We start from the raw sequence: 22951 nt of genomic DNA, 5'->3' as shown, positions 1-22951 counted from the left end.
GGCAGTTATAATATCACACCAAAATTAGGCAGTTATATCACACCAAAATTAGGCAGTTACATCACATCAAAATTAGGCAGTTACATCACATCAAAATTAGGCAGTTACATCACACCAAAATTAGGCAGTTATATCACACCAAAATTAGGCAGTTATAATATCACACCAAAATTAGGCAGTTATACCACATCAAAATTAGGCAGTTATATCACACCAAATCTAGGCAGTTATATCACACCAAAATTAGGCAGTTATAATATCACGCCAAAATTAGGCAGTTATATCACACCAAAATTAGGCAGTTATAATATCACGCCAAAATTAGGCAGTTATATCACACCAAAATTAGGCAGTTATAATATCACACCAAAATTAGGCAGTTATAATATCACGCCAAAATTAGGCAGTTACATCACATCAAAATTAGGCAGTTATAATATCACGCCAAAATTAGGCAGTTATATCACACCAAAATTAGGCAGTTACATCACATCAAAATTAGGCAGTTACATCACATCAAAATTAGGCAGTTACATCACATCAAAATTAGGCAGTTACATCACATCAAAATTAGGCAGTTACATCACACCAAAATTAGGCAGTTATAATATCACACCAAATCTAGGCAGTTATATCACACCAAAATTAGGCAGTTATAATATCACACCAAAATTAGGCAGTTATATCACACCAAATCTAGGCAGTTACATCACACCAAAATTAGGCAGTTATAATATCAAACCATAATTAGGCAGTTATATCACACCAAAATTAGGCAGTTATAATATCACACCAAAATTAGGCAGTTATAATACCACATCAAAATTAGGCAGTTATATCACACCAAATCTAGGCAGTTATATCACACCAAAATTAGGCAGTTATTTCACACCAAAATTAGGCAGTTATATCACACCAAAATTAGGCAGTTATATCACATCAAAATTAGGCAGTTATATCACACCAAAATTAGGCAGTTATATCACACCAAAATTAGGCAGTTACATCACACCAAAATTAGGCAGTTATATCACACCAAATCTAGGCAGTTATATCACACCAAAATTAGGCAGTTATAATATCACGCCAAAATTAGGCAGTTACATCACATCAAAATTAGGCAGTTATATCACACCAAAATTAGGCAGTTATAATATCACACCAAAATTAGGCAGTTACATCACACCAAAATTAGGCAGTTATAATATCACACCAAAATTAGGCAGTTATAATATCACCCCAAAATTAGGCAGTTACATCACATCAAGATTAGGCAGTTATATCACACCAAAATTAGGCAGTTATAATATCACACCAAAATTAGGCAGTTACATCACACCAAAATTAGGCAGTTATAATATCACACCAAAATTAGGCAGTTATAATATCACGCCAAAATTAGGCAGTTACATCACATCAAAATTAGGCAGTTATATCACACCAAAATTAGGCAGTTATAATATCACACCAAAATTAGGCAGTTATAATATCACGCCAAAATTAGGCAGTTACATCACATCAAAATTAGGCAGTTATATCACACCAAAATTAGGCAGTTATATCACACCAAAATTAGGCAGTTATAATATCACACCAAAATTAGGCAGTTATAATAGCACACCAAAATTAGGCAGTTATATCACACCAAAATTAGGCAGTTATATCACACCAAATCTAGGCAGTTACATCACACCAAAATTAGGCAGTTATAATATCACACCAAAATTAGGCAGTTATAATATCACACCAAAATTAGGCAGTTATATCACACCAAAATTAGGCAGTTATAATATCACGCCAAAATTAGGCAGTTACATCACATCAAAATTAGGCAGTTATATCACACCAAAATTAGGCAGTTATAATATCACACCAAAATTAGGCAGTTATAATATCACGCCAAAATTAGGCAGTTATATCACACCAAAATTAGGCAGTTATAATATCACGCCAAAATTAGGCAGTTATATCACACCAAAATTAGGCAGTTATAATATCACGCCAAAATTAGGCAGTTATAATATCACGCCAAAATTAGGCAGTTACATCACACCAAAATTAGGCAGTTATATCACACCAAAATTAGGCAGTTATAATATCACACCAAAATTAGGCAGTTATATCACACCAAAATTAGGCAGTTACATCACATCAAAATTAGGCAGTTATATCACATCAAAATTAGGCAGTTATATCACACCAAAATTAGGCAGTTATAATATCACACCAAAATTAGGCAGTTATAATATCACGCCAAAATTAGGCAGTTATATCACACCAAAATTAGGCAGTTATATCACACCAAAATTAGGCAGTTATAATATCACACCAAAATTAGGCAGTTATAATATCACACCAAAATTAGGCAGTTATAATATCACACCAAAATTAGGCAGTTATATCACACCAAATCTAGGCAGTTATATCACACCAAAATTAGGCAGTTATATCACGCCAAAATTAGGCAGTTATATCACACCAAAATTAGGCAGTTAACATCAAAATTAGGCAGTTATATCACACCAAAATTAGGCAGTTATATCACACCAAAATTAGGCAGTTATAATATCACGCCAAAATTAGGCAGTTATAATATCACACCAAAATTAGGCAGTTATATCACATCAAAATTAGGCAGTTATATCACACCAAAATTAGGCAGTTATATCACATCAAAATTAGGCAGTTATAATATCACGCCAAAATTAGGCAGTTACATCACACCAAAATTAGGAAGTTATAATATCACGCCAAAATTAGGCAGTTATAATATCACGCCAAAATTAGGCAGTTATATCACATCAAAATTAGGCAGTTATATCACACCAAAATTAGGCAGTTATATCACATCAAAATTAGGCAGTTATAATATCACGCCAAAATTAGGCAGTTATATCACACCAAAATTAGGCAGTTATAATATCACACCAAAATTAGGCAGTTATAATATCACACCAAAATTAGGCAGTTATATCACACCAAAATTAGGCAGTTATATCACACCAAAATTAGGCAGTTATAATATCACACCAAAATTAGGCAGTTATATCACACCAAAATTAGGCAGTTATAATATCACACCAAAATTAGGCAGTTATATCACACCAAAATTAGGCAGTTATATCACACCAAAATTAGGCAGTTATATCACACCAAAATTAGGCAGTTATATCACACCAAAATTAGGCAGTTATAATATCACACCAAAATTAGGCAGTTATATCACACCAAAATTAGGCAGTTATAATATCACACCAAAATTAGGCAGTTATATCACACCAAAATTAGGCAGTTATATCACACCAAAATTAGGCAGTTATAATATCACACCAAAATTAGGCAGTTATATCACACCAAAATTAGGCAGTTATAATATCACACCAAAATTAGGCAGTTATATCACACCAAAATTAGGCAGTTATATCACACCAAAATTAGGCAGTTATAATATCACACCAAAATTAGGCAGTTATATCACACCAAAATTAGGCAGTTATAATATCACATCAAAATTAGGCAGTTATATCACACCAAAATTAGGCAGTTATATCACACCAAAATTAGGCAGTTATAATATCACACCAAAATTAGGCAGTTATATCACACCAAAATTAGGCAGTTATAATATCACACCAAAATTAGGCAGTTATATCACACCAAAATTAGGCAGTTATAATATCACACCAAAATTAGGCAGTTATATCACACCAAAATTAGGCAGTTACATCACACCAAAATTAGGCAGTTATATCACACCAAAATTAGGCAGTTATAATATCACACCAAAATTAGGCAGTTATATCACACCAAAATTAGGCAGTTATAATATCACACCAAAATTAGGCAGTTATATCACACCAAAATTAGGCAGTTATATCACATCAAAATTAGGCAGTTATAATATCACGCCAAAATTAGGCAGTTACATCACACCAAAATTAGGCAGTTATATCACACCAAAATTAGGCAGTTATAATATCACGCCAAAATTAGGCAGTTATAATATCACGCCAAAATTAGGCAGTTATATCACACCAAAATTAGGCAGTTATATCACACCAAAATTAGGCAGTTATAATATCACACCAAAATTAGGCAGTTATATCACATCAAAATTAGGCAGTTATAATATCACACCAAAATTAGGCAGTTATATCACACCAAAATTAGGCAGTTATATCACACCAAAATTAGGCAGTTATATCACACCAAAATTAGGCAGTTATAATATCACACCAAAATTAGGCAGTTATAATATCACATCAAAATTAGGCAGTTATATCACACCAAAATTAGGCAGTTATAATATCACACCAAAATTAGGCAGTTATAATATCACACCAAAATTAGGCAGTTATATCACACCAAATGTAGGCAGTTATATCACACCAAAATTAGGCAGTTATAATATCACACCAAAATTAGGCAGTTATATCACACCAAAATTAGGCAGTTATATCACACCAAAATTAGGCAGTTATAATATCACACCAAAATTAGGCAGTTATATCACACCAAAATTAGGCAGTTATATCACACCAAAATTAGGCAGTTATAATATCACACCAAAATTAGGCAGTTATATCACACCAAAATTAGGCAGTTATAATATCACACCAAAATTAGGCAGCTATACCACACCAAAGTTGCCATCACATTACATGATTCACATTAGAAGATAAAACAACTGCATCATTTCTGTAGGAGCCAAAAATCTATTCTTTTTTTGGAATTTTGGCTAGAGAACATCTATATTTTATGAAAACATTTCTTCTACTTTAGTCCAGCATAATATATTGACTACACACCAGCAATACTCTCTTCACAGTCAAGTTTTTAAACAAAAATTTTTTTTTTCACAAATGGTTGTGAGTCTAGTTGACACAGTGGGTGGGGTTGGAAGTCACATTGTGTTGCTAGGCAACGTCATTTTTGTTTTGTTGATTATTTAGCGGAAGAAATTCTATTTTTACCCAGTGGCACCTGAGAGGTAACGTATAGTTTGGCGCGTATTTTACTATAAATAGTGACTAATACAAATGTACTAAGCTTTATTTGCCGTATACAATTTTTTTCTTTAAATTGGCGTCTTGAGGTGCATTTTGCATCCCCACCCCGTGACGTAACTGTTCGTACCACAACCCCATGGAATGTCAGCAAGGAAAAGACGCCAATGGGTGCTAATATTGTTAAAAAAGGCATCACTACTAATTGATTTCAGCTTAATTAAAGTTTGGTGACTAGTATTGATTTACTCTAAAGGGGGATCAATATAAAAAAACAGACACAATTGTGACTTTTAGCCCCACAAAAACCTTTCATCAAAAATGTTTTAAAATTTAAAATGTGCAAACAAATTAAAATCTTTGTTTTAATTTACCATCTTATTTTTGTCAGATTTCATTCATGTGAATAACAAAGAAACATTTAACATGATTGCGTTCCTCCCCCTCCCCACCCCAGCAAACAGTTCCCATCCCATCGTATCTGATCGCTCTGGCAGTTGGGGATTTAAAGTCTGCTGAGATTGGCCCCAGAAGTTGCGTGTGGGCAGAACCTAGTATTCTGGTAAATAGACTAGCCTACATGTTGATAAATACTGACATCACACTCAGCGTTATCTATCTGTCTGTCCGTCTATCCTTATATCTATCCATCCATCAATCCATCTTTATATATTTATATCTATGTAAAGCAATGTATGTGTGTGTTTATCTCTGTCTGTCTCTCTGTATTTTATGCATTATTACACCTTTAATACGATTACCATGAAACGTTGGGAAGTTGTTGAAAATACTCCTGGGTTGGTTTCTGCTGAGGGGGGGGGGGGGGAATTCAAATTCGCACAAGTGGCGCTCCAGTAGGGCGCGATTTGATTCTTCTCTATATACGGTTTGTAAAATAAAAGTCGATTGCGATTTGACACCATTAATCCGATCGCCGTATAATCTTGCGGAGCTGATGAAAACAATCCAGGGGAAGTTTCTGAAAATAAAAAAATAAAAAATTCCGCAAGGGCGGCGCTTTAGAAGGATGCGATTTTCTCTATATACGATATATACAATATATAAGTCGGATGCGGTTCGACACATTTCATCGGGTTGCTATGAAACTTCGGAGGGAGAGTTGATGCGAATACTTCCAAGAGGGTTTCTGCGGGGGAAAAAAATAAAATTTCTTATGGGCGCGCCCGGGAGGGTGCATTTTTGGCTATACACGGTGTGGCGCCCAGAGTTCCAGATCGGCTATGTTAGCACTTGGCATCAGTTAATCAGGCGTCCTGCATAGCGGGGAATGGGTACTACTATATTCAGCGTTAAAACTTCAACAGCTGCAGTCGACTATTGCGTGACCCGAAGCGCCACAGGGTCCCATGTGAGCACTATGGAGCCTACGTTTGTTTTTTTAATAAAGGATATACACTAAAAACACGGCGGGCAACAATAATCATCGAATCAAACGTGTCCTCCGGCGCCCCTGCAGGGTGCGATTTTGCGCCCAGGGCTTTCAAGTGAGTGCGATGGCGCCAATGGATAAGATTGGGCGTTATAGTCGTTCACTAAAGCTGTGCCCCGATAAAGATGATCCAAGCGTAGGCATTGTTTTGCATTTAAATAACTCAGTTTTAGAAAACAAGGTCACACGTCTAAGAATACAGGATTGGTAAAGCATTGATGAAACCCTCCTAAAATATTTTGTCAGACTTTATTTGTGTTGTATGCATTACTACACCTTTCATCCGATCGCCATAAAACTTGGGAAAGTTGTTTAAAATGTTCATGTGGAGGTTTCTGCAAAAAAAAAAAAAAAAATGCACGGTCGGCGCCCCGGTAGGTTGCAATTTGGCGCACCGGGCTGTCCCGTGAGCGCTATGGCGCATACGTTCATTTTAAACAGTGCGATAGACTATGGATTCAATAGGGCATTATATTTATAGTCGTTCACTAAAATTAAGCAGGCGCGTCCGCCCTAGTAGGGTGTGATAGGCGCCCACGGAGCGCTATGGCGCATAAGTTCGTTGTAAAGAGTGTGATAGAATATGGATAAGAAGTAGTATTTATTTCACTGAATTGAATCAGGGTACGATTTGCCCCGGGCTATCCCAGTAGCGTAGCGAGGGGGGGGCGGGGACACATATGTCCCCGGGCGCCGACCTTAGGGGGCGCCAAAATGGGTTGGAAAAATAAATTGAAAGGTTGAGGGGGGTGCAAATCGAAAGTTTGAGGGGGGGGGGGGCGCAAATCGAAATCTTGGGGGGGGGGGGGGGGTGCAAATCGAAAAGTTTGTCCCCGGGCGCCGGGAAGGGTCGCTACGCCTCTGGGCTATCCTAACCCTAACCCCCGCTGCAACGCGTGTGGACAGGCACGCTAGTTTTAAATATAGGACAGAACTAATGTTGAATTTGTTTAATTGGACAGAGCTAAAGATGAAATTGTTTAATTAGACAGAGCTAAAGATGAAGTTGTTTAATTGGACAGAACCAAAGATGAATTTGTTTAGTTAGACAGAGCCAAAGATGAAATGTTTAATTAGACAGAGCTAAGGCAGAATTTTTTAAAAATTAGACAGAGCTAAAAATGAAATTGTTTAATTGGACAGAGCTAAAGATGAATTTGTTTAACAGGAGAAAGCCCGAGCTGAGTTTGATGGTGATGTGGAAAAGTTCATCACAACAGGGGAGCAACTATTTGGTGACTATATCTGGGGGCGCTATGATATTCTGGTTATGCCCCCTTCTTTTCCTTACGGTGGAATGGAGAATCCTTGTTTGACTTTTGTCACTCCATGCCTTATAGTGGGAGACAAATCTTTGGTCGATGTCGTCATTCATGAGATTGTAAGTTTTATCTGTGAGATTGTAAGTTTTATCTGTGAGATTGTAAGTTTTATCTGTGAGATTGTAAGTTTTATCTGTGAGGTTGTAAGTTTTATCTGTGAGATTGTTGACTTTGTCAGATTGTAAGTTTTTTATGTGAGATTGTAAGTTTTATCTGTGAGATTGTAAGTTTTATCTGTGAGATTGTAAGTTTTATCTGTGAGGTTGTAAGTTTTATCTGTGAGATTGTAAGTTTTATCTGTGAGATTGTAAGTTTTATCTGTGAGGTTGTAAGTTTTATCTGTGAGATTGTTGACTTTGTCAGATTGTAAGTTTTTTATGTGAGATTGTAAGTTTTATCTGTGAGATTGTAAGTTTTATCTGTGAGATTGTAAGTTTTATCTGTGAGGTTGTAAGTTTTATCTGTGAGATTGTAAGTTTTATCTGTGAGATTGTAAGTTTTATCTGTGTGATTGTTGACTTTATCTGTGAGATTGTAAGTTTTATCTGTGAGATTGTAAGTTTTATCTGTGAGATTGTAAGTTTTATCTGTGAGATTGTAAGTTTTATCTGTGAGATTGTTGACTTTATCTGTGAGATTGTAAGTTTTATCTGTGAGATTGTAAGTTTTATCTGTGTGATTGTAAGTTTTATCTGTGAGATTGTAAGTTTTATCTGTGAGATTGTTGACTTTATCTGTGAGATTGTAAGTTTTATCTGTGAGATTGTAAGTTTTATCTGTGAGATTGTAAGTTTTATCTGTGAGATTGTAAGTTTTATCTGAGAGATTGTAAGTTTTATCTGTGAGATTGTAAGTTTTATCTGTGAGATGGTAAGTTTTATCTGTGAGATTGTAAGTTTTATCTGTGAGATTGTAAGTTTTATCTGTGAGATTGTAAGTTTTATCTGTGAGATTGTAAGTTTTATCTGTGAGATTGTAAGTTTTATCTGTGAGATTGTAAGTTTTATCTGTGAGATTGTAAGTTTTATCTGTGAGATTGTAAGTTTTATCTGTGAGATTGTAAGTTTTATCTGTGAGATTGTTAGTTTTATCTGTGAGATAGTTGACTTTATATGTGAGATTGTAAGTTTTATCTGTGAGATTGTAAGTTTTATCTGTGAGATTGTAAGTTTTATCTGTGAGATTGTAAGTTTTATCTGTGAGATTGTAAGTTTTATCTGAGAGATTGTAAGTTTTATCTGTGAGATTGTAAGTTTTATCTGTGAGATTGTAAGTTTTTTATGTGAGATTGGTTTTTTTGCCCCATAATTTTAAACTTATTTTAAATGTGTAAGTGTATGTTACAGTTAGGAGTTGTAAAACTCAAATGTTTACAAACTTTTTTTTGTTTCCCAACAGACGCACAGCTGGTTTGGTAATCTTGTAACAAATGCCAACTGGAGTGAATTCTGGTTGAATGAGGTTGGTTGTGGTTGGTGGTTGTTGGGGTTGGTAGAGGTTGGTGGTGTTGGTAGTGGTTGCTGGTTTTTGTAGTGGTTGGTGGTGTTGGTATTTTGAAGTTTAGACTATGTTTACATGTGTGACGTTTCCCTTCTTGTGATGGACCTACATGTGACTTTATTGAACCTTTTGTTGCAAATATTATGTTCAGATCTTAAAATGTTTGTCCTCAGGGTTTGACCATGTTTGGCCAAAGAAGAATTGAGGAGATTTTGTTTGGGAAGGCACACATGTGTCTGGAGGCCATCACTGGCAGAACTCTTCTGGAACAAATGGTGGAACAAATGGTTGAAAAGGATGGACAGGTAAGCAGACACAGTTACACTGGCTGATGAATTCAGAAAAACAAAACATTGAGCACACAGTTACACCATCTGATGAATTCAGAAAAACAAAACATTGAGCACACAGTTACACCAGCTGATGAATTCAGAAAAACAAAACATTGAGCACACAGTTACACCATCTGATGAATTCAGAAAAACAAAACATTGAGCACACAGTTACACCAGCTGATGAATTCAGAAAAACAAAACATTGAGCACACAGTTACACCATCTGATGAATTCAGAAAAACAAAACATTGAGCACACAGTTACACCAGCTGATGAATTCAGAAAAACAAAACATTGAGCACACAGTTACACCAGCTGATGAATTCAGAAAAACAAAACATTGAGCACACAGTTACACCAGCTGATGAATTCAGAAAAACAAAACATTGAGCACACAGTTACACCATCTGATGAATTCAGAAAAACAAAACATTGAGCACACAGTTACACCAGCTGATGAATTCAGAAAAACAAAACATTGAGCACACAGTTACACCAGCTGATGAATTCAGAAAAACAAAACATTGAGCACACAGTTACACCATCTGATGAATTCAGAAAAACAAAACATTGAGCACACAGTTACACCAGCTGATGAATTCAGAAAAACAAAACATTGAGCACACAGTTACACCAGCTGATGAATTCAGAAAAACAAAACATTGAGCACACAGTTACACCAGCTGATGAATTCAGAAAAACAAAACATTGAGCACACAGTTACACCAGCTGATGAATTCAGAAAAACAAAACATTGAGCACACAGTTACACCAGCTGATGAATTCAGAAAAACAAAACATTGAGCACACAGTTACACCATCTGATGAATTCAGAAAAACAAAACATTGAGCACACAGTTACACCAGCTGATGAATTCAGAAAAACAAAACATTGAGCACACAGTTATACCAGCTGATGAATTCAGAAAAACAAAACATTGAGCACACAGTTACACCATCTGATGAATTCAGAAAAACAAAACATTGAGCACACAGTTACACCAGCTGATGAATTCAGAAAAACAAAACATTGAGCACACAGTTACACCATCTGATGAATTCAGAAAAACAAAACATTGAGCACACAGTTACACCAGCTGATGAATTCAGAAAAACAAAACATTGAGCACACAGTTACACCAGCTGATGAATTCAGAAAAACAAAACATTGAGCACACAGTTACACCAGCTGATGAATTCAGAAAAACAAAACATTGAGCACACAGTTACACCATCTGATGAATTCAGAAAAACAAAACATTGAGCACACAGTTACACCAGCTGATGAATTCAGAAAAACAAAACATTGAGCACACAGTTACACAGGCTGATGAATTCAGAAAAACAAAACATTGAGCACACAGTTACACCAGCTGATGAAGTCAGAAAAACAAAACATTGAGTCTGAAGATGAATAAAACTCTGGCTAGTTTCAAACTAAAATACCTGGTTTATCCGCCATAGGTGGATGAAGCATTATGATACTCTTATCCAAAAAATTAATAAGTAAATCAATTTAAATAGAGAAAAAACATTAGCAGAGAACTAAGAAAATTGAGTTAATAAGTCAGATAAAAAAATGGCCTCAGTTGATGAATGAGATGAGAAAATGCCGTGTTTTATCCTAGGATCACCCACTGACCAGACTTCGTGTAGTGATTGGTGAGGACGTTGACCCTGATGACACCTACAATGAAACTCCTTACGAGAAAGGTTTTGCTTTTGTTTGCTACATGCGGAGTCTTGTTGGAGACGACAACAAATTTGACCAGTTTCTTAAAAGTTATGTCAACCACTTTAAGTTCCAGGTAATTGTCTTGCTCTTCTAGTTAAACAGGTCATTTCTTAGTTCAGCTCTTTTAGTTAAACAGGTCATTTCTTAGTTCAGCTCTTTTAGTTAAACAGGTCATTTCTTAGTTCAGCTCTTTTAGTTAAACAGGTCATTTCTTAGTTCAGCTCTTCTAGTTAAACAGGTCATTTCTTAGTTCAGCTCTTCTTTTAGTTAAACAGGTCATTTCTTAGTTCAGCTCTTCTAGTTAAACAGGTCATTTCTTAGTTCAGCTCTTCTAGTTAAACAGGTCATTTCTTAGTTCAGCTATTCTAAACAGGTCATTTCTTAGTTCAGCTATTCTAAAAAGGTCATTTCTTAGCCCAGCTCTTCTAGTTAAACCAAGCATATCCCCTTAACTGAGTGATTTTAATCAATTAATTATGTGAGAGTACAAGTACATATTCTGCTTGTTTATATTTTGAATCTAGAGTGTTGTGGCTGAGGACTTGTTTGATTTTTTCCTGGACAACTTTCCTCACCTGAAGGCAAATAAGGTGCATGAGAGGTAATGTTTTTCTTCTGATGGTAATTTGTTAGCATCTTCTTAATTACATTAATAGGTTCATTAGAACAGGTTGAGATTAAATCTAACAGGTAGTTACAGAACAGGTTGGGATTAAATCTAACAGGTAGTTACTGAACAGGTTGGGATTAAATCTTACAGGTAGTTACTGAACAGGTTGGGATTAAATATTACAGGTAGTTACTGAACAGGTTGGGATTAAATCTTACAGGTAGTTACTGAACAGGTTGGGATTAAATCTTACAGGTAGTTACTGAACAGGTTGGGATTAAATCTTACAGGTAGTTACTGAACAGGTTGGGATTAAATCTTACAGGTAGTTACTGAACAGGTTGGGATTAAATATTACAGTGTGATAGATGGAAATAAATGTTGTACCAGTGTGATAGATGGGAATAAATGTTGTATCAAGACATTGTGCCAGCATTAAAACTGAAAATGATGTTTAATTTCTTATTAAATTGGATCTTATTGTGTCAGTCATTTCCTTAAAAAAATGACATTTTCATGTAAAGACATGATGTAGTAACACAGCAAAGTTGTGTAGGGTGTAGCAGTGGTTTGATGTAGGATGTAGCAGTGGTTTGATGTAGGATGTAGCAGTGGTTTGATGTAGGGTGTAGCAGTGGTTTGATGTAGGATGTAGCAGTGGTTTGATGTAGGATGTAGCATTGGTTTGATGTAGGATGTAGCAGTGGTTTGATGTAGGGTGTAGCAGTGGTTTGATGTAGGATGTAGCATTGGTTTGATGTAGGATGTAGCAGTGGTTCAATGTAGCAGTGGTTTGATGTAGGATGTAGCAGTGGTTTGATGTAGGATGTAGCAGTGGTTTGATGTAGGATGTAGCAGTGGTTTGAAGTAGGGTGTAGCAGTGGTTTGATGTAGGATGTAGCAGTGGTTTGATGTAGGATGTAGCAGTGGTTTGATGTAGGGTGTAGCAGTGGATTAATGTAGGATGTAGCAGTGGTTTGATGTAGGATGTAGCAGTGGTTTGATGTAGGGTGTAGCAGTGGTTTGAAGTAGGGTGTAGCAGTGGTTTTATGTAGGGTGTAGCAGTGGTTTGATGTAGGATGTAGCAGTGGTTTGATGTAGGGTGTAGCAGTGGTTTGATGTAGGGTGTAGCAGTGGTTTGATGTAGGATGTAGCAGTGGTTTGATGTAGGGTGTAGCAGTGGTTTGATGTAGGATGTAGCAGTGGTTTGATGTAGGATGTAGCAGTGGTGTGATGTAGGGTGTAGCAGTGGTTTGATGTAGGGTGTAGCAGTGGTTTGATGTAGGGTGTAGCAGTGGTTTGATGTAGGGTGTAGCAGTGGTTTGATGTAGGGTGTAGCAGTGGTTTGATGTAGGGTGTAGCAGTGGTTTGATGTAGGATGTAGCAGTGGTTTGATGTAGGGTGTAGCAGTGGTTTGATGTAGGGTGTAGCAGTGGTTTGATGTAGGGTGTAGCAGTGGTTTGATGTAGGATGTAGCATTGGTTTGATGTAGGATGTAGCAGTGGTTCAATGTAGCAGTGGTTTGATGTAGGATGTAGCAGTGGTTTGATGTAGGATGTAGCAGTGGTTTGATGTAGGATGTAGCAGTGGTTTGAAGTAGGGTGTAGCAGTGGTTTGATGTAGGATGTAGCAGTGGTTTGATGTAGGATGTAGCAGTGGTTTGATGTAGGGTGTAGCAGTGGATTAATGTAGGATGTAGCAGTGGTTTGATGTAGGATGTAGCAGTGGTTTGATGTAGGGTGTAGCAGTGGTTTGAAGTAGGGTGTAGCAGTGGTTTTATGTAGGGTGTAGCAGTGGTTTGATGTAGGATGTAGCAGTGGTTTGATGTAGGGTGTAGCAGTGGTTTGATGTAGGGTGTAGCAGTGGTTTGATGTAGGATGTAGCAGTGGTTTGATGTAGGGTGTAGCAGTGGTTTGATGTAGGATGTAGCAGTGGTTTGATGTAGGATGTAGCAGTGGTGTGATGTAGGGTGTAGCAGTGGTTTGATGTAGGGTGTAGCAGTGGTTTGATGTAGGGTGTAGCAGTGGTTTGATGTAGGGTGTAGCAGTGGTTTGATGTAGGGTGTAGCAGTGGTTTGATGTAGGGTGTAGCAGTGGTTTGATGTAGGATGTAGCAGTGGTTTGATGTAGGGTGTAGCAGTGGTTTGATGTAGGGTGTAGCAGTGGTTTGATGTAGGGTGTAGCAGTGGTTTGATGTAGGGTGTAGCAGTGGTTTGATGTAGGATGTAGCAGTGGTTTGATGTAGCAGTGGTTTGATGTCTTGACATTTTCAGGCCAGGTTTTGAGTTTGACAAAACTTGGCTACAGGGCACTGGCCTGCCACCATTTACACCTGATCTCTCAGCCAGGAGGGAGCTGACAGACGAAGCTGAGGAGGTAGCTGATCAAATCATCGCTGGTCAACTACAGGTGAGTAGAGTTGGTCAACTACAGGTGAGTAGAGTTGGTCAACTACAGGTGAGTAGAGTTGGTCAACTACAGGTGAGTAGAGTTGGTCAACTACAGGTGAGTAGAGTTGGTCAACTACAGGTGAGTAGAGTTGGTCAACTACAGGTGAGTAGAGTTGGTCAACTACAGGTGAGTAGAGTTGGTCAACTACAGGTGAGTAGAGTTGGTCAACTACAGGTGAGTAGAGTTGGTCAACTACAGGTGAGTAGAGTTGGTCAACTACAGGTGAGTTGGTCAACTACAGGTGAGTAGAGTTGGTCAACTACAGGTGAGTAGAGTTGGTCAACTACAGGTGAGTAGAGTTGGTCAACTACAGGTGAGTAGAGTTGGTCAACTACAGGTAAGTAGAGTTGGTCAACTACAGGTGAGTAGAGTTGGTCAACTACAGGTGAGTAGAGTTGGTCAACTACAGGTGAGTAGAGTTGGTCAACTACAGGTGAGTTGGTCAACTACAGGTGAGTAGAGTTGGTCAACTACAGGTGAGTAGAGTTGGTCAACTACAGGTGAGTAGAGTTGGTCAACTACAGGTGAGTAGAGTTGGTCAACTACAGGTGAGTAGAGTTGGTCAACTACAGGTGAGTTGGTCAACTACAGGTGAGTAGAGTTGGTCAACTACAGGTGAGTAGAGTTGGTCAACAACTCCTGGTAAACCTAACTTTTTGCCACATTTTAATTAACTGTAAGGCAGGAAATAAAATAAAGATGTGAAGTCTAAAGTGTGAACTCCCAATGATTGATTCAAACATTTGATTTCAATTTAAGAATTCTTGTACATATATTGTAAAACTTAGGAAATTCTTATACACATGTTGTAAAACTTAAGAATTCTCATATATATAGTAAAACTCTTGAGAGCTCGGTTATTTTATAATTGCACCTGTGACCTCCACCATTGAATCTTTAGAAAAACCCAAGTATGAGAGAGTGGGGGGCATACAAGACGATGCACTTTTTGGATCAACTGTTTGCTCACTCCCCCCTGCCTGCAGCCAGCATCAAGCATGTGTTAGATGAGTACAACTTTCTCTCTGACTCACAGAATGCAGAGGTAAACTAAACATAAACTAAACATAAACTAAACATAAACTAAACATAAACTAAACATAAACTAAACATAAACTAAACATAAACTAAACATAAACTAAACATAAACTAAACATAAACTAAACATAAACTAAACATAAACTAAACATAAAATAAACATTTGTTTCTTTTGTTCTAAACTTTTATATTTAAAATTTCACTATTTTAAGGATTTTATATTAGGCCTATAGTTTTCTAAAGAACCTACTAGTTTTTTAGGGGAACTTTACTCCAGTTTAAAAAGGGAACTTTACTACAGTTTAATAAGGGAACTTAACTATAGTTTTCTAAGGGGCCTTCTACAGTTTTCTAGGGGAACTTAACTAACATTTTCTAAGAGAACTTTACAACAGCTTCTAAGGATCTTTAGTTTTCTAGGGGAACTTTACTAACATTTTCTAAGGGAACTTTACAATAGTGTCTTAGGATCTTTAGTTTTCTAGGGGAACTTTACTAACATTTTCTAAGGGAACTTTACAATAGTTTCTAGATTTCTAGGGGAACTTTACTAACATTTTCTAAGGGAACTTTACAATAGTGTCTTAGGATCTTTAGTTTTCTAGGGGAACTTAAGTAAAATTTTCTAGGGGAACTTTAGTTTTCCATCATCCCTTCATATGCTGAGGTCAAGAAACATATATTCTACTTCATCTACTCATCTAATTATAGTGGCCTATTTTGTCTGAATTAAATTATTGATACAAAAAATATGTTGTCTAGCTGAGACTACGCTGGAGCAAGTTGGTCATTAAAAATAATTTAACTGAAAGAAAAGAGGATGTTAAAAAATTCTTGCTCAGTCAAGGTAACTTATTATTTTAAAATTATCTCAATTAACTCAACTAATTATTATTGTGTTTTATTTTTTTAACTGTATAAAAATGAACCACATTTTCAAAAAAAACAAAACCACAAGTCACAACTTCTAGTCCACTAGCTCTGTGCTATAAACTGCCAAGAGAGGTAACCTATAATATTATGTTATCTGTGCCAAGGGAGGTAACCTATAATATTATGTTATCAGTGCCAAGGGAGGTAACCTATAATATTATGTTATCTGTGCAGGCAAACAGAAGTACACCCTGCCCCTGTATGACTGTATGCTGCATGGATCCGTGGAGATGAAAGAATATGCCGGAAACTGTTTTCTTGAGACAAAAGATTTGCTGCATGTTAATGTCAGGAAAAATATAAAAAAATTACTGTAGGTAAAATGGTAGAGCCAGAGCATTGGCTTTTACTCGCGGGAGTGTCTTGGTTTTATTTGCCACGGTGTCCTAGTTTTACACCCCATGGTGTCCTAGTTTTTTTGGCTGGGTGTCCTAGTTTTACACCCAACTTTTCTTACATTTTTTTTACTTTTAAAGCAATGTAAATATGCCTAAAATAAGAGCCATAAAATGTATCCATATTTATGGTTTTTGTACTTACTTTCATAGCATATTTAAAAAGCATATCTTTATTTTTGTTTAAAAACCATTTTGTAGCATTTCAAACTGCTTTATGACAGCATAGAATGACTGAGCTATTTAAAAAAAGGGACATATTTGATGCAGCAGTTTTTTAAGATGATATATGGTTCATTAATTTTTAAACCTCCATTTAGCATGGATACAAGCGGTGGATTTTTTTGGATCCTGTATGCCACAGAGTTATTTACAGATTCCCTCCCCTACAAATTATTTTTACAACAAGTTAAATGAAGTAGGCTATCAAAGGGGGAGGGGGGGGGGATAAAATGAATAAATTATGTTTAGCATTAATGTGTAGATATGTATAGATCTAGCTAGAATTATTTATCTTTTTAATACTTAGCCCAAAGATTTATTGTGGTTGTCAATTAATGTCATCCAGTTAATTAATGTCATCCAGTTAATTATGTCAACATTCATATTACCAAATTTATCAAAGCAAAACAGACCTAGAACAAGACATTCAGGTAGTCCAATAATGCATCTTCATCAAATCTTTCTGTTTTAATATTGTTTACCGTAAAATTTTGTTTGGTTTAATATTTTTTATCCTAAAATACTTTACCTTAAAATTATGTTTATGTTTTATTATTGTTTATCCTAAAATAGTTTAGCCCTAAAATTATGTTTATGTTTTAATATTGTTTATCCTAAAATAGTTTAGCCCTAAAATTATGTTTGTTTAATATTGTTTTCCTTTGTTAAATATTTTTAATCCGAAAAAAATCTTTAAATACTATTTAATAAATACTAGATTCTACTACTATAGTGGTAAACATGCACAAAAATAAAGAGCAAGTTTACTATATATATTTTTTGTTTGTTTCAAATATTAAAGTAACTAATTTTGTTTAAAAAGTTGAACATCTAACACATTTTTTATGTCACACCGCATCCTGCATTTGATTTATTATATTATAATTAGGCCTAATTTAATTAGGCCCTAATAATTTAATCTATATATATAATTCTCTTCTGGGAGATGCTAGAAAACAAGCTGTAAGCGCGCTCCCTACCACCCCCACCCCTACATGGTCTGGTGAGCTGTGGTTCACGCTAAATGTTTACATTCGTAGAGCCGGGTTTAGTGACGGCTATAAGGGGCAGATAATTTAGTGTGAAATGATTTTAAACTTAGGGGAGGTAGCTAAAAGGAGGCTGCTTTCACGGGGGGGGGGGGGGGGTGTAGGGTAGGGGTTGGGGGAAAGGAGGGTGGGGGGTAGTATCGTCCTTAACGACCTACTGATAGTGTTTGAAAGCAATTAATAGATCTATTTTCAGTGGCAGCATTGGTACTTAAGTACTAATAGTACTATCGAATTAAAAAATTATGAATTACTGAAAAGTAGAAAATAGAACTGCTATTTTTGAGAACTAGGAAAAGAACTGAGTTCAGAACTGCTAATCCCGTCATCGGATATCACTCAACGTTTGACAGAATTTAGAGAATAAGATCGTATATAGATCTATATATAGATCTATATCGATGTATAAAATGGTAGGCCTACCTGATGTTATCTGTATTTTAGAAACCGGAAGCAGTAAATTTTCGGGTATTTCAAAACTTAAGAGTAATCCAAGTATAAATTCTTATAGGGCTGGTAAGTAGGTCACCAACCAGTTCTATGGCTCATGCAGGTTTTATTGAGCCGTAGAACTGGTTGGTGACCTACTTACCAGCCCTATACCTAGATCTATGGATGAAATTTACTGAAACAGTTCAAAAGTTGACAGAAATCTTCGCAAACAATTTAATATCACTTTCTGTTTATATTGCTTTTTCAGTAATGACGCCTGCTTCCACCCCCTGTAAACACTATCCCTTCATATGCCGATGTCATTGAAACAGGTGAACTCTACTTGCCTCAAAGACCGTCAGGTTTGGAAGAGGAACTTTACTTCCCCCCCCCCCCCACACACACACACACAATTCGTCAAGGAGAAGAGTCAGACCAGGGGCGTAGCGAGGGGGGGGGGGCGGGGGGTGCGGACCGCACCGGGTGACACCATTTAGGGGGGTGACACCAAGGCAAAAAATAGCAAAATATATAGAGAAAAACTCGAGGGGGGGGGGTGCAAATCGAAAGTTTGAGGGGGGGGTTGCAAATCGAAAACTTGAGGGGGGGTGCAAATCGAAAGTTTGAGGGGGGGGGGGGGGTGCAAATCGAAAATTTGAAAGTTTGTCCCTGTGAAGGGTCTCTATGCCTCTGCGGGGGGGGGGGGGGGGGGGTGACACCATTAAGTGCCGCACCGGGTGACACCCGACCTCGCTACGCCACTGAGTCAGACCCTAAATTGTCGGCTCAGTTTAGCCACTTCCCCCAGTGGCGTAGCTAGGATTTTTTGGCCCCTATGCAAAAATTATCAGTGGGTCCCTTCGTCAGCTCTTAGGCTATAATGGAGTTAAACGAAGGAATCAAGTGTTACTTAAGATGGAGGGTTTTCAATAATATAAATATTCTGTACATTATGGGCGTGCTGTATGAAAGCGTTGAGTGTACGTTAATCATCCGCCGTAATATAGAGGTTGAATACTTTCAGCGACCGCCTATAGACGTCGCAGCGGTTACTGGTTACACTACCGTAGGTAGCCGGATGTAACCCCTGGTTCGGTTTAAATCCTCTAACGTAGAGGCCCACCGTGTCCTTAGTGTAGGGTGCTCTTGTGCTTGGTGTCATCCGAACACCAGGGGCGTCGAAGGCGCCCCTGTTGCAGTTTGATAGTTGAATAAGTAGCACCCATGCAGGACGCGCAATTAACGAATCCCTTGCACTCAGGTAGCCGCTGGATATCTCGAGGCGACCAACCTTTATTACTGCTGATGCGCTGGAGGACACCTCTTATTTGATTTAGTAATCATTTTAGTATTCCTCCGTATTCCTAGTGGATGGCGCTCATTAAAACGAATATACGCGCCGTAGTGTTCATGGGGGAGCCCGGGGCGCATCGGGTTACACGACCGCCGGGATGCCGGCTGATGCGCCTTTGCAATTAGCCCGCGAATTAAGTAGTAACGCTGACCTGCTGAGCCCAATCAATGGCCCACAGATGCTAAGACAGCCACTGAAAAACCTCAGAAACCTTCCCAAATATCAGAGTTTCTTTCAGATACCTTTCTAGAGAAATGTTTGGGGAAAAAACACTGCCATGCAGTATATTTACAACAACTTTTCAGTTTATTGGCGATTGGTTAAAAACCAAAAACTTATACGACACCACCAGAAGTGTAATTATTGCGAATGTGCCCTACTTTCACCATTCGACCGCCTTCCCTTCCATACTGAATGTCGTTATATGAACAGTAAGAAAGGACTTGGGACCTATTTGGAACTTTTAATTATTTCTAGAGTAGAAAAGAACATGTATTTCTATTTTCTTTTTAAAATTATCTACGTAAATCATAAATTTTAAATTCCAATGAAAAAGTTGAATTTTTTTTAAAGAGGGAAAGGGCCCCTAAATGCTTTGGGCCCCTATGCCTTGCTTACGCTAGCTTTACGGTAGCTACGCCACTGACTTCCCCTACTTCCCCCACCAGTGTTTCTTCCAGACTTTTTTCTCGGGGGGGGGGGGGGCATTTGATATTTTCGGGGGACGGACGGACACTGGTAAAAGTATGTTTTCTATATAGATTCCATTTCGTTCGGGGGGGGGGGGGGGTAGACTTTCTTCCCCCACCCCCGAAGACTGGAAGAAACTCAGTCCCTCACTACCTCACCCTAACCCAATTTCTGTCCTGAAGGGAACACAACCCAGCAATGTTAATTCATCAAGAATTTTAAATTAGTTATTTCCCTTGATAAGAAAACTACAAGATATAAGCAGCACGAGGACCGATGCTCTAATTTATTTATTGGTTAATTTATTATTTTAATTTCTTGGTTAATTTATTATTTTAATTTATTGGTTAATTTATTATTTTAATTTATTGGTTAATTTATTATTTTAATTTATTGGTCTATTTGACTAATATAGAAGCGTTTGAATTGTTTTCCTTTTATCATTATTGTATGTTGCAATTTGTAAAGTCTATGATAGTCTTTTCATTTACGAACTTGAGTCCTTGGCGTCACGCCAACATTTGTACAAACCAATGGTGTCATTTCAAGCAAGCGAATTGGCGACACTAATCTCCTGAATGTTTCTCAAGCTCACTTTATTGCTCAACAGTATGCTACGCCAACTTCTATATAGATTCCATTTCGTTGGGAGCAAATTTTCGATTTGCACCCCCCCCCCCCTCGAAATTTTCATTTGCACCCCCCCCCCCTCAAACTTTCGATTTGCACCCCCCCCCTCGAACTTTTCATTTGCAACCCCCCCTCAAACTTTCAATTTGGCGCCCCCCCCCCCTAAGGTCGGCGCCCGGGGACATATGTCCCCCCCCCCCCCGCCCCCCACTCGCTACGCTACTGGACCAGCTCAACATTATTTTAGACTCGTCTAAAAATTTTTATCCAACCAAAGCCTCAAACTATAAAAGCCCTAAGTAAAGCAAATCCAACTGAAAACTTTTCAAATCCTAGATCCTCAGTGGCGGCGAAAAAACGGGCCACCCCGCAATACATTTGTTTGGGCCATATATACATACATATGTATACATACATATATATATATATCAGAGGCGTAGCGACCCTTCCCGGGGACAAACTTTCAATTTGGCACCCCCCTCGTGAGCAAATTTACAATTTGCACCCCCCCTCAAACTTTCGATTTGCATCCCCCCCCCTCAAATTTTTCTCTATATATTTTGCTATTTTTTGCCTTGGTGCCACCCCCTAAATGGTGTCACCCGGTGCGATCCGCAACCCCCGCCCCTCGCTACGCCTCTGATTGAGCGGGAAAACTTTGAATACCGTTTAGTATACATTTTAAAGGAATGTATGTTTCTTTTATCCAAATATTTTCTTAGTTTATTTATGCGTGTAGTTAAAGAACTGGGGAAATGAAAATTTTAAATTCCTGACTATCTATCACGTACAGCCTGTTCCTTTACAGCCAATCATTGTTTTTCATACTAATCAGGTTATAACTTAGGCTTGATGATAATAAAAAAGAAATGTAGCCTCTAACTCAAAACATTATTTTCAAGTTCTTTGGATTTGCAACTTTTATAACATGGATTCTAAACATATTAAATTTCTGAATTATTTTCAGGCTTAAATTATTTTTTTTAATACTGCTGCTTTGATGGCTAGATCTAAAAAAAAAAACCCACAGGATTTTCTTTATTCATCTCAACAATAATGAAGGAAGGATTCTCGTCAACCATTGAGTTCTAATTAAAGCTATTAATAGCTGCTAGTGGAATCAAAAGAGCACTAACATCCTGTCTACATAACCACACCTTTCCATTGTTAGCCTCCAACAGCTCATTACTTGCCGGCTACTCTACCAGTAATTGATTCTGTAATTACCATGCTAATTACGTTTCATTATCCCAGAAAGGTCAAAGGTTGGCTAAATTCGTCTGTGGATTAAGAGGGTAAATGTATGACGTAACTCACTTCACATAACTAAGTAATTAATTAATTAATTATATGACCACACATTTGACTTGGACCGAAATGTTGTAAGGTGTACGACTGTACTACGACATCCACCATCGCACATCCACCATCAGACATCCACCATCAGACATCCAACATCAGACATCCAACATCAGACATCCAACATCAGACAGACATCCAACATCAGACATCCACCATCAGACATCCAACATCAGACATCCACCATCAGACATCCAACATCAGACATCCAACATCAGACATCCAACATCAGACATCCAACATCAGACAGACATCCAACATCAGACATCCAACATCAGACAGACATCCAACATCAGACATCCAACATCAGACATCCACCATCAGACATCCACCATCAGACATCCAACATCAGACATCCAACATCAGACATCCACCATCAGACATCCAACATCAGACATCCAACATCAGACATCCAACATCAGACATCCAACATCAGACATC

At 37.5% G+C, this 22951-nt stretch overlaps 1 protein-coding gene across 1 annotated transcript in view; it reads left to right on the top strand.

Moving 5' to 3' along the window:
- Positions 1 to 17767, top strand: part of LOC131937819 (aminopeptidase B) — a 33305-nt gene extending 15538 nt beyond the window's left edge. The window contains exons 6-15 of the mRNA XM_059295477.1: positions 5464 to 5568; positions 7625 to 7837; positions 9177 to 9239; positions 9452 to 9583; positions 11242 to 11421; positions 11873 to 11949; positions 14231 to 14366; positions 15310 to 15453; positions 16209 to 16293; positions 16554 to 17767. Coding sequence (XP_059151460.1) covers positions 5464 to 5568; positions 7625 to 7837; positions 9177 to 9239; positions 9452 to 9583; positions 11242 to 11421; positions 11873 to 11949; positions 14231 to 14366; positions 15310 to 15453; positions 16209 to 16293; positions 16554 to 16696 — 1278 coding nt within the window. The 3' untranslated portion in view covers positions 16697 to 17767. The remainder of the gene's footprint in view (positions 1 to 5463; positions 5569 to 7624; positions 7838 to 9176; positions 9240 to 9451; positions 9584 to 11241; positions 11422 to 11872; positions 11950 to 14230; positions 14367 to 15309; positions 15454 to 16208; positions 16294 to 16553) is intronic.
- Positions 17768 to 22951: the final 5184 nt, after the last annotated feature.

The sequence above is a fragment of the Physella acuta genome, unplaced genomic scaffold, assembly GCF_028476545.2.
Source record: "Physella acuta isolate Inbredline_101_S28 unplaced genomic scaffold, ASM2847654v3 ptg000223l, whole genome shotgun sequence".
Classification (NCBI taxonomy): Eukaryota; Metazoa; Mollusca; class Gastropoda; family Physidae; genus Physella; species Physella acuta.
The sequence above is the reverse complement of the archived record's forward strand: the minus strand, read 5'-3'. Positions and strand labels throughout refer to the sequence as shown.